Source organism: Motacilla alba, chromosome 7, assembly GCF_015832195.1.
Source record: "Motacilla alba alba isolate MOTALB_02 chromosome 7, Motacilla_alba_V1.0_pri, whole genome shotgun sequence".
Lineage (NCBI taxonomy): Eukaryota > Metazoa > Chordata > Aves > Passeriformes > Motacillidae > Motacilla > Motacilla alba.
In genome coordinates, this window is record NC_052022.1 from 24,178,274 (window position 1) to 24,191,356 (window position 13,083).

At 38.7% G+C, this 13,083-nt stretch overlaps 1 protein-coding gene across 7 annotated transcripts in view; it reads right to left on the bottom strand.

Moving 5' to 3' along the window:
• Positions 1–13,083, bottom strand: part of PDE1A (phosphodiesterase 1A) — a 148,416-nt gene that overhangs the window by 13,013 nt on the left and 122,320 nt on the right. For all 7 annotated transcript variants that reach the window (XM_038141803.1, XM_038141796.1, XM_038141799.1 and 4 more), the window contains 3 exons: positions 9,990–10,071; positions 8,600–8,720; positions 6,655–6,839 (listed from right to left, as the gene is read on the bottom strand). In XM_038141803.1, the coding sequence (XP_037997731.1) occupies positions 6,655–6,839; positions 8,600–8,720; positions 9,990–10,071 (388 nt within the window). The remainder of the gene's footprint in view (positions 1–6,654; positions 6,840–8,599; positions 8,721–9,989; positions 10,072–13,083) is intronic.

The following is a 13,083-nucleotide window of genomic DNA, read 5'->3' on the forward strand; positions in this document are numbered from 1 at the left end:
GTCCATGAAACACTAAAACTGCCACAAGACTCAATCTCTAGCCCCAGCTGTAGCAGTCTGTGGTGTCCCCAGAGTACCCCAGATGCCCTGGAGGTTCTGTACTATCAACTACGACACTGCTTCCCACCAGCCCTGTTTGTTACTGCCAATCTGTGCAGCAACACTTTCAGGACATGGTCCAAGTGGTGAGGAAGCTTTGCTATATTTTGGAACTTTCTCTTTTGTGTAAGTCCTTCAACTTTCTTTTCTCACCTTTCTGTAGTACACAAAAGAGGATTCAACTGCTGTGACCTCCACAGTACATGGCTTGTACATTGCCTTCTTCTTTACGGCAACTGCAGCACTTGAGCATGTCTCGATTTAACAGGAATAGAGAGGAAAAAGACTAAAGCCATGTGCAAGCAGGCCATCTCAAACCAGCTAATGGCAGTGACTGTAAATCCCAGTAAAACAAATATCTGCTCAATCACACTGCTATTGGCTGTGTTGAAAATAAGCTACAATTCTTAACCCTTACAGACATGGTGGCATTAAAGTTTTAACAATTAGGAAACTGCTGAATAAGAGAGGAAAGCTGTTAATCTTCACTAAGAATTAAATTATTTGAGGACTCTGTAATGAAGAATGCTGCTGGATGTTATGGAATCTCTGTGCATAGTACCACAAACTTTGATTTCTCGGTTTGTCTGCCTTTTTTTACTGTAAAACGGAATTCCAGAAAGCAGTGACAAAACACTGAAACCAGGACAACATGGGAAGGAAATGTATCTTTCTAGGAGACATGTTCTCACATCAGCCATTTTAAATAGAAAATGAAAAGACCAGGACAGAGCATCAAAATTCTACAGAGAAGGAGAGGACTAATCCTGGTGTCTCTGGAACTACCAAGTAAGTTTAAAGATACATCCAAAAGTTCCCAAACAACTGTGATTATCCCCAGCCAACCTGCCATTTTCAAACCCAAGAAAATATTGCAGTAATGCACAGAGTTATTTAGGTACTGATTCCTTCCACTTTCTACTCATGACACAAATTTCATCACAGTTACAGGAGTATATAAAACCACTGCAAACCATGTAATCCAGGGGCACCTAATGTTATAGCATTATGTCATATAGAAAAAGTAGCAAAGACTAAATTAGCTAATTAAATCAAAACTTTTCACTAAAGGACTTGGTTAAAATTTATTTGTGAGTTTATGGTTTCCTGGAGTTGCTACCTCCACCTTCTACTTCTCTTTTGCTGTTTAGCTGTAAGCACAGGGGAATGAATGCTGGAATTTTGGGGACAGGGAGTGGAAGGGACATGCTGCTGGGATCCTGCTGGAGGGAAAAGGTGCTTTAAGTGATGCAGACTGTCATGTGCAGAGATGGGCCAGCTCTCTGATGTGTACTCCAGAGAGATATAAAACAGGTTCCATTATTAGGTCAGTTACCATTCCTTTGTCTGTGATTTACCAGGTATTGCCAATACCAAACATTTCTTCCTACTCTTAGCTCAACCCACTGCTTGCACTTACTCAGACCATGCTGAAAAACTCTTCTTTTCCCACTTAACACGTTTCTGAATTAGTTCAGAAACTGTTTATGACCTAAGAATTTTAGCACTGCAATTAAAATCACTGTCACTGATACTTGATGGGACTCCTTTAGCCTCCTGAATTGATTACTTTCCAACAGAATAAAACCGTCCATTAGGGTAGATTTCATGTGCCAAACTGTCAGTCAGTTTCTGTGACTGTCACACACATCCTCCCACGGCCCGCCCTTCCTAGCGGCTGCTAAGTCACATTAACATGCTATCAGATCATCACTCTCAGATTTTCACATTTCAGCAGCTGCTACTCTCTTCTTGTTAGTGAGTCTGCAGAGAAAATTTTTCAGACAAAATGGAACTGAGCCCTGTGGTTATTGTGACTGGAAGTTTGCAGAACTGAAAGTGCCCGAGGGGAGCCTGCAGGTACCATGCACAGGTCTTTCAGAAGAGACATTTGTTATTAAAAACTGCTGCCCATGGGGGGAAAAAAAGCTGATCTCTACTCCGAAGACTCAATGGTTGTTATTTTGTCACATTTTTAGCATCAGAATTAACCAGAGGCCAGTGTGAGAGACTCATTCAGCCTCACATATTTTTCATCCCACCTTGATGAGGTCAGTCATCCCAGGCATACACTTTCAAGCCATGTGGCCTGGTGCACTGCCAAAAGTGTTAAGGACAACATTTGTCACTGGTGTCTTTCCACACAGATAATGCAAACTTTGGTCAGGTCCTGTAACACTGAATTCTTTAGAAGAGTTACTTAAGCATAAGATGAAAACAATAAGTTTGTAATTCAACTGCTGTTGTATTATCCTGAAGATGGGCCTATTTGATTGGCAGCTGGACTTTTGGTGTACTGTTCTGCATACCCTTGTGTTGTCATATGACCTCAGGTGAGTGTCCTGAGCTGCCTGTGCCTCTTTCTGTTCATTATAAACAGAAATTAATTATACTTTTTTATCCCTGTAACTTTATTTACAATGGTACCTACTGAAGAGATTAAAGCATGTAAATCAGCAAGCATGATTATTAGCCCATACCATTACATTCTGTTAAGAGTGCCTGAGCTTGCCAAGCACAGACTAAATTTATTAATAAATCTTTGGAACATTTTTATAGAACAAATTAAGTATGAATAAACGAATAAACACTGTATTTTTAAGATATTAAATAATTGTTTTATAATTATGTTTTAAGAAGGGCACCATGAAGGATCTTACATGGTAGCTAAATCTTTCCTGATAAGTTTTGTGCTTCTTACAGCTTTCTCCGTAGGTCAATAACTTTCAGACCTTAAAATCCACTTAGAACACATATTCTCTAATGAAAGAACCTCTCAGATACATCTGAGCACATGTATTGTCCATTTGCTACAATATAATAATTGCAAACAGCAGCAGCCATCAACAATATGTGTTGAAAAAAGCTCAGGATGGAATAGTATCTTCATCACTGTGTTGAGTTGAACAGAGACAGATTATCTGGTGATTGGGGCTTGGAATATTAATTAAACATCAAGGCTTTCAAATTAGAATCCCAGATGTTTGATCATTATGGTAATTCCCTGTTAACAGCACTCCCTGAAAGGCCTGAGAAACATTCCTCTAATTCTCCAGTGGTGAAAGGTTGAAGACCCTTAGGCTACAAAGCACTGAGCTCCTCTGCATCAATTACACAAGACATGGCCTTTTTAGCAAAGTGGAGCCATCCTATTTACTGAGCCTGCTGTTAAGGAGGCTTTCAAACAGCAGCCTAGGTGGATAAGACCTTCCCTTACTAACAGAGGACTTTCTAAAAAGCACACTATTCCTTGCACAAGCTGCTTGGTCTGAATCAAGCCTCAACAGCAGCTGTCTTTTCAGGAAGAGGTAGCCCCAGCAACTCCAGGACAGCTTCCCTGTCAACAACACTGTTACTGGGAATTACTCTTTTCCTCTGGACTGCCTGGCACAGGAGTCACACAATGATCTCTGGCTCTTGCTAAGGGAGCCCTTGCTCCAGCTGAACTGCCTCCCACCGGTGCTACATGTGTAACCTTATCCTGAAAAGCTGGCATGAGTTCAGGTCATCCTCAGGAAATTATATGGAATGTTGCTAGTTTCCTTTCTGTACACCTTGGGTATCTGTAGTACTACATTTTACAGAAACAACTTCTCCTGGGCCTGTGAACTAAACTGGGAACAATATCTGGTGTTTGCAGAGCCCATTGACAAGAATGCAGATGGTTCCTATAACAGCACAAGCTCTGTTTGTCATAGTCAGCTCAGGAAGTGTCTTTGAAGATCTGCACTGAGAGCCAGCCTGTTTACTACCACAACATGGTCCTCATACATGTGACCCCCTCAGTGCATTCAGCAATTTGTGACTTGTCATAAATTATCTAGCTAGGAACAGTGATAGCACTACTTTCACACCTGGCAGTGATTTTTCCCCGACATCTCTTCTCTCAGTACATGCTCCTACTAACATACAAATAAAACACAACTTCATACACATGCCCAAAGCAGCCTAAAGATTTTTCATCAAGCATGATCTTTAATCAAGCAAGAGAAAGTAGCATGAAATCTGGACAAAATGGGACTAATCATCTGAAGTTCAAGGGCGCAGGTTATTGACTTACAAGCTTAGTCAAACTTGGCTAATCTGAAAAGAATTTAAAGGGAATATTGCATTGTATTGAAATATTTTTCATTCTTTACTAGATGTTCATTTTGCATAGCCTGATTAAGGATTTTCAGCTTTTGCAGTGTACAGCTTCAGAGCAGATATACTGGGCCAGTTGAAGAAGACTCCCTTTTCCATTTAGTGACAAGGATTACGTGCCACCTCAGAAAGTCCTCTACAGAAAGCTATTGTTAGCAAAAAACAAAAAACTCTTTTACAGCAGTCCTCTGGGCCAACGTATGGACTGTGGATGCAGACATTCCATTCCAAATGAATGGAAAGTATAACTTCCACAAAACCTTTATAATCCACCCCACAGTAGTTAATTAATAAAAACACCTTACCATCTGTTTACCAACAAAATAGAAATGTGTACTCAAAAGTATTTGCATTATTAACAAGGTTTCCTCTACAGGCTAAACTGGCACCCTGAAGGTCTCTATGCCATGCTCCAGTCAACTGCAGATGTTGCTGCAAGTAGCCTCTTTGTGGCAGCAGATTTCTATAAATCTTTTCCTCACAGAGTAGTTCAAAAAACAGATTCAGCCACAATCATACAGAGACAATATTGTTCATCAGGCACTGGCCCCAACACCACCTATTTTCACTTACCCATCAGCTTCTCCAATGAATGTTTTACTGCAATTCCATAATTCTGTTCAGGAAGTACTTAGACATGCTTCATTTACTCAAATTGATGGAAGAAAAGGAGATTAGGACAACCACAATCTCAGCAAAATCCATCAAGCCTTGAACATTAACATCTCTCGTTGTCAGAGTACGAAGCATGCCCAGAGTTTCCTGGATTTTGCTGGGCCTCACACTGACTACAACCTTACCCAAAGTAATTTTTAGATCTCTTGCTGCAAGTAGCTTAGTGTTTTCAATGCCTGTCAACAGTCCAGTTGGGCTAAATAGAAAAAATATAAAAATATAAAAAATATTTCTATATAAATATAAAAATATAAAATCTGGGCTAAATATATCAGTAAATTATAGAGCACAACAAAGCCCTGGGAATGAGGTGGAAACAGTGCCCTTTGACAGCACTGCACACTTCCAGAACAGCATACCAAAAAGCTGATGCACCAGAATCAAACTGGTTAGTTCGGTGGAACTGGAAATGGCGAACTTCCAGACAACAAGGTGTTGTCCATTATGCCACATTGAAGGACCTTTCATCTCACCAGCTCAGGGCTGCTTGATTTCTGCAGGCTGTAGCTGAGTGGCCTTGGGCACTCTGATGGTCTTCTATTATTACTGACCACTGCAAATTAGGAGTTTTTTCCTTTGACCAGCCATTATTAGTTGGGCAACACCAAAGGAAGCATTTGGTTATATAAAGCTTCTCAGGAAGAAGAGACAATATTAGTGGAATCCTCTGCTCAGATGCCCCTTCCACCTTACTCTTTCAAACCTTTGTCACAAAAGATGTGTGGAAGCTTACTCTTATTATCATCCTAATGAGAATATTCATTTGCAATTTAGCACTAAATTAGATTTTATCACTGTTCAGCACTCTTTTTCTGTCTTGTCTGACACCTCTTTGGGAAAAAAGATGTTGATTTGGATGATGGGATGAAAAACAAAGCTGGCACTGGGTTCCAGGATATCATTCCCAGCTGTCAGTGTCAGGTCATGTACAGCAAGACCAGTCTCAGCAGTGAAATGCTATGCTGAAATATTCCAGGTACTTACTAGGAAATAACACAGACTGTGGACAAAATATTCCCAAATGGCATTCACTTAACCTAGATTGAAGCTATACACTCTTCTCAACAATTATCACTCAGGTGACTGAAAAACATTTCACTCAGGCAGTTTCAGGTAATTTTCGAGTATGGCTGATGAACTGAGATACTCGGTGCACGTTTGGCTGTATTAACTATCTACTGGCAAATGAAGAGTCACTTTTGGCTTGCTTGGGCCTAATGCATGCAGTGATTGCCCAAATATTTAGATCCACTGGGTCATTTAAATAATTGCCTACAGCATAATCCCAAGAAGCCTGCAATACAGAATTTTGTTCCATACAGTGGGGAGCAAATAGCATTTCTAATAGCAAAGTACAACTTTCATATTTCTGAAGAAATGCGGCAGCACACAACACTTTGAATTGTTGATTTGTTTGGCATTTAAAGCAGATGTCAGTATCAGTTACAATTAGAAGTGCAAGAATGCACATTTCTAAACCAGACCTCTAAAGATGAGCTGTGCAGCACAGAGCCTTATTGCACAGGGTATATGATTTATTCCCATCCCCTAACCACCTACACCTCTTTAGACACCCTGGGAGAGCAAAACAGGAGCATCCAAAACAAACATTAAGACATAAAATATATGAGTACAAGACAACTATGCCCTTTTACAGGTCAATAAAAATTAAAAAATGAACATAGGTGAGGTCTTAGGGAGTAACCTATAAAAGCATTGTACCTTAACATGTCATACCTTCAGCTGCTAATTCTTTCCATCTTTCTTTGTTTGCTTGAATGATCTTCATCAAGTTGTCTTTGAAGCCCCTTAGGTCTACAGTTGCTAGAGAATTTTCTGTGTGAGTCCCTCCATCACCCGTACTTTTAAACCCAGGTCGTCTTTGTGCTTCAGCATTGCTTACTGCTCCCAAACTATTTTGGCTGGACAAGGGAAAAAAACCCCAAATCATAAGAACAGTCAGGCCATTTTAATAATACACAAACAGTTCATGTCAATCAAGTTGCTTAGGAACTAACTTGAAAAAATAGTTTTTACCAGAGTTTGCCTAAGATACAAGATGTCTTGCTGACCATTTTCCAGGGAATTCTTGAAAAAAAAAGTGACAACTGAAAATACCTTACTTGTAATCCAATTCTTAAAAGAATGTTTACACAGACATTTTGGAGCAGCTTCTTAGCTGTGTTTTTGCATGATGAATGATATCTTTGGGTCTCACAGGAAAGACATGTGATCATTGTTTTTTGACCCATTTAAAAAAAAGGAAGACATAGCATATATGACAGGTAAGTTTTGCTTAAAATTTGAGCTGAAAATTCTCTTCAAGTTACAAAGCTTCAAGTGTAGACAAAGAAAGATATGAGTGGCTTTACAATCCACTAAATAGAGACTGCAGCTATTTTACACCTACAGGGAAGCAGAAGTGAAATTATCCATATATGTATATGGTGGGAAAAAAAAGAATGAATGCTCTTTTTTTCTTAGAATTAAAAGTAAGACCTATTTCCAACCTTGTGCAGGTACTCATGTCTTAATAGATTTTGTTTATTCAACTTTGCTGCATGGTTTATCTCATTGGTACCACAGACAGATGTTAATATGCATACAAATGAGTTTCCATTAATCAGAAAATAATTGCAGTGAACATACCAAAAAGAACTTCACAAGAAGAGTTAACTGTAATTTCCATGTGCTCCAGAGATGTTGAAGGGGACAGAATGGAAAGAATTTGCCATAATTCTAATGTTTTCCAGGCACCATTTCATGGTGTCCATGCAGTAGTGTGTGCGCATTTCTCTGGCTCAGACTTTTCTGTATCATGCTACAGGCATGATACACTCTCCTCAGAAGTGTGGCACTTGATCCCATACAAAGAAAAAAACCCTTTATCCTCCATCTCAGATGAGGAAGTTTTGCTGGATCATAAACCTTTTTTCATTAGCCATTCAGTCATGAACATCAACCAAAAATGAAGCCTAAAGCTTCTAATCATTTGCAGCTGCTAATCACTCATTTGTGAAGGAGTATGTAAACAAATTTGTTATTAGTAATACCTTAGTTTACCACTGTTCCCCAAAACACTAAGAACACCATCATAAACACCTACTTCTAGTAACTCCTACTTGCTTCTAGTAAGCAAAATATAGGAAAGTGCTAGGTTCACCCTTTGTTACTGAAATCTAACTAATGCCCAACAAATAAAAAACTGCCTTGCAGAGTTATCACTTAGTAACCTCAGTGAAAGTTTGAATTACAGTTTTAAAATGAAATATAAATATGATAACAGAGGCAGTATTTGTAAAGGCAGTGTCTGATTATTCAACCACACGTTCAGCAAGAAGCCACTCAAATTACACTGTTGTAGCTACTTTGCCTTATAGGTACAGAAATTTCAATAGCCTCTTTGAAAGACTATATTTAAAATGTAGAATAAATTTCATGGCTTGTATGTGTTTATTCTGATCATTATTTGGATTTTGCCTTTTTAAATGTACAATTGATTGTTCAGTCAATGGGATAAAATAGCACATTGCAAATACAATGGAGCCCCACAGGGTGGCAATACTGCACAGCTGTTTGTTACCTCCCCAGCTTCAAATAACCGAGATAACTCTGAGAATCACATTATTATGATTACTATGTGAGCTTACGTTAGTTTAATAACAAAGCAGTGTATTCATACCTGGGGGTCCCAAATGCAGGACTTTCAGATTTTGTCGCTTCCTCTATAAGAGGCATAACAATTTTCTCCATTGAATCAGTAAGAAGAGAAAATGTTGGTTCTACTATGAAATCAATGAAACCTAAAGAAGAAAAATAGAGAAAAATCAGGTTTTATGCTTCCACAAGCCTCAAATCTAAAAATGGATACTTGCTATTGGGCTTATTTTCTAGCTGCAGTCCCAATTCAATATACTAGATACCACTAGTATATTCCTGAAGAAAAAAGCACAATTGAAAACAAAAAATACCTGAAGCAGCATAGATATAAGTAGATATTAATAATTACAGCTTTTCATTCTTTTTTCTTGTAAATTTATGCACTGCTGAACACACCTACCATTTGAAATGAGTATTAATTATTGAATAGAAGGGAAGCTACTGTTGAGCCAGAGTGCTACAAGCCGTGCTGTCTCTTTTACCATTCGGAGCTTCTTGCCAAGGAGTTAATATTTCAAATTGCTGTTTATTATTCTGTGGAGGTAAAGTGTTATTTCACAGTATGTAGGAGGGTTCTGTCAAATCAGTGAAGAGAACAAGTAATATCCTTAGGAGACAGCATTCATCCCACAGTTCTGAGATGTCAGCTCTGAACAATGTCTTTTACATTCTAAAGTGCTCATCATGGTATGGAATGACACAGTGAGAGAATAAAGCATTATTCTCTACTGAGCACTTAACAGAAAAAAATATGTTAAAACATGAGCTAGCAATGGATTTCCAGATGTCTTCCTGCTCTAACCATGCAACACAGCGTGAAGATGAGCAACAGGGAGTCAGTCTAGAATCCAGCTTCTCTCCTGCAGTAGATAAGATGCTTAAGCATATTGGCTTCAAACTCCCAGTGAAATGGAATAAAGGATACGAAAAGTGACCGACCCAGGGAGGCTTGACCCTCTGTCGTTTGACCCTGAGACACTGACAGGCTTACTTGCAGTCCAGAGGGCTGATTTATGAATTAGCTTTAAGTTGAGATGCATCTACAAACTGGTACTTTCAGATTATAATAGAGAGAGACCGATGAGTTCTTAAGCAAGAGATAAGCAGTTTGAGGACATGATTTGCCATACTCTAAAGTGTGTACAATAGAAGCTGGGCTTATGTCCAGTATCTTGGTTAATCCCTCTCCCACCCCTCCCTCGCATATGGTGAATTACATCATGTTCTTTTGAGGCCAGCACCATTCTGCTGCAAAAGCACAGGAGTTTGGAGAACAGATAGGTGCAAAGAAATACCTTCCATATGATGGAATTTTGAACATTTAAAATTCAAAATGGGTAAATGACGTGTCTTTGTGAATTTACATGCTCATACACTGACAAAAACAAAAGAAAAACACAGTTTGTCATTACCTATTTGAGACTGAGCTACCAAAGTGGACTTGCGGTCACAGAGTGGGGAAAATTGAAGACCTAAAGCAGCCTCCTTGTCTCCCTGTAAACAACAATGTTTAATATTATAAGCATATATTTGATGGAGGGACAGAAAGACAAAGGAATCTGAATATTCTTAGTATTTATTCAAGATCACTTCATTAATTTATATTCCTAAATAAAAACAAGTCAGAGACAAATCTTCAAATTCTGACTGTCTAAATTCTGATTTACTTTTGGCAACTTTTATGTAAAGAAGCTTACTGCAAGTTCTCCCCAGCAAGGCATCTGCCAATGAGATTTAAAATATATGAAGTCCTCGTATTCACAATTTAGTTCTGCTGATCCAGATGTAATGGGACTAGAGATACTTAGACGTGTTTGTAATAGTATGCCAAATGCTGAGTGTTTCCTTCTATTACACTGGTTCATCCAGCATGTAAAAATCCTTCAATGGATTTACTCATGTCAAGTGGATGAACTGACTTGAACTTATTCTAACTAGCAGGCATGTCTTTCTGCTGCTGAAGCCACAAAAATATACAAATTCAGTTTCATTACAAGGATGATTTGTACAACCTAGCTCTGAAATTTTTTCAGCACTTAGCAGATTAGAAGAGTCTTTTTTGTTGCAACGGTCTTAACAGACAGGACGGTGTGCCTCCATTTTCAGCATGGTAGACCAACTGATTTGCAAAACCTCAAAAGAAAAGTCCTGTGGCACAAAAAAACCCCACCAAACCAAAACAAAAAAAAAACCCTGAAGAGACATCTTCCAAAGGAGGTTATAATTGGTGTTGCTGGACAAACCTGGCTGCCAGAAGCACTGACATTATAGATATAGGAAAACCTAGCCTTGCAAGTCAAATAAACCTATATATTTGTCATGGAGAGTGCTGTTAGATGATCATTCAGTGGAGAGCACTGCAGGAACATACCATTCTCCCAGGGAAAACTGGGAAAATGTAAACTGATGGATGAAGGGGGCAGTATTAACCGTCCTTAGTCTTTTTATCATGTATCACTGAAGTATATTTGGGAAAGGTTTAGAACCATAAAAGCAGTAAAACCAATCCAGCCACAGAAACAGATGCAACACACAGATTGCATTTCATGTGAAAGTGGAGGGCTTTATCACTAAGGCCATTAAATTTTATACTGAAGTGTTAATAATTCGAACTCAGAGCATGGAAGAACACATGAACACTTGCAACTAGGAGCAGTGGGAGTGGCATCGCCATGTAAATACAGGGGTCAGATGGTAAGATTGTATAAACTGGGGTAATTCTAACTACCCTATTGGGTTGGTTTGTTTGTTTGTTTGTTTTCAAGTGGGTCTTTACCCCAGTTATTAATAACTTTGCAATCAACATAATATCAATTAATACTAAAGTGTCATTTTAATCTGAGACTGCTGTAAATTGTAATAATGGTCACAGAACTGATATCAAACCAGTCATTACAATTTAATGAGATCTAAAAAAAAGATACAAATCAAACAGTAAAAAAAAATCTTTGTCCCAGCCATGAACTCACTTTTTAACTTGCTTTTAATGTCTCTGGATCTATTCAGACTGAGAGTAGATTGCTATAGGCACTGTGGTACTTCTTTGAGTTACTATGTATTTCTTTACTTTTAGGGATTTGAGATGGGTGGCTGTATTTCTATTTTAAACAAGTAACTCAGATTTTCCTTGGTATTGCAATATACTTTCTGTAGCTGTTGCTATTAAACTTAAAGTGTTGTTGGGCTTTTTTTCCTGAAGTTAACACTGACACATATTTTAAACCTTAGCAGTAGTTAACAAAGTTTTTGTCAAGGTGAATGTTCATCTTTTTGCTGGTGCTCACTGCTTTGAAAGCTGCCTGTGAGAGCATTGGATTTGCATCAGCTTCTTTCAGAACCTACTGCTTTTCCCATAAGGCACAGAAGTATCTTTAAAGAAAAGAAGAGGAGGAATTAAGGGGTTTCATATACATTTGGACTACTTCATCTAGGCTGGCATGGATTTGGAAGTCCCAGAGATTTCTATCACACAGGCTCAGATAACAGACCAGAGGATGCACAACAAGCCAGTGCATGCAGGAAGTAGGAGACCTACAGTGTCTACACTGCTCAGTGCATTTATATATGTGCTGATACTTCATCACACTTTAAAAGCGCTGAAACTACTCTACACACTTTGTCCTTAGCAGTACATGGAAAGAATTCTGTTTCTGATACTCTCCCCTGCAGCCTGGAAGATTTTGGTATTTTACACTGCTGAGTTGCATACACTGTATGTAATGTAAAAAATGTATATTTTTTACTTGCTATTGTTAAATAAATGCCTTCTCAACTTTTTGAGCAGCTTCTTTGGGATCCAATTACTTCTTCTAATTAATAGATAAAGGAATAACCGAAACATTAGCTGGTTCCATGCATTCAGTGACCAGTGTGGTACTGTTTACTGCTAATGCTACCTCCACTTGGCTGGACACATTGCCTCACTGTCCCAAGGGCCCTGTCTAGCCTGTCTATCTGTGTCTAAAATGTTATTACAGTTGGTCATTTTATGACCCTTTTATTGGGCAATCTGCTCCTCCTTTTTGCTCTCAAGTTCAAAATCCTCAAAATTTCCCCTTGACAGAGGCAGACACAAACTCATGACTGCTTATTATTTCCATAAAACTCAATCCATACACTATTTATATTAAGGCACCAGCTCCTCAATCTGCCTCCCCAGTGCAAAGTCTAGAGTCAAGGATGCCCAATGCTCCCTACTGAGAATTCATATGAAGCATCTCCAGGACCTGAGCAGGAAGCTCATATGGCAGATGAGTCTAACAACCTCATTGTTTCACATACTTCCTTTTTTATTCTCTGGCCCCTTTTTCCAGTGTGACTCTTCTGATTTGAAAATGTCAACACATAGCAAAACTAAGACAATCAAGCTGAGCAAGACATAGAGTGTTCCCTGATTCAAAATCTGTGCATAACTCTAGAAATTGTCATACCTAAACTGGACTTTGGTTATCAATTGTACTTCAGTAACTGTTATGCTGAAAATGTGCATGGTCACAAATATTGGTT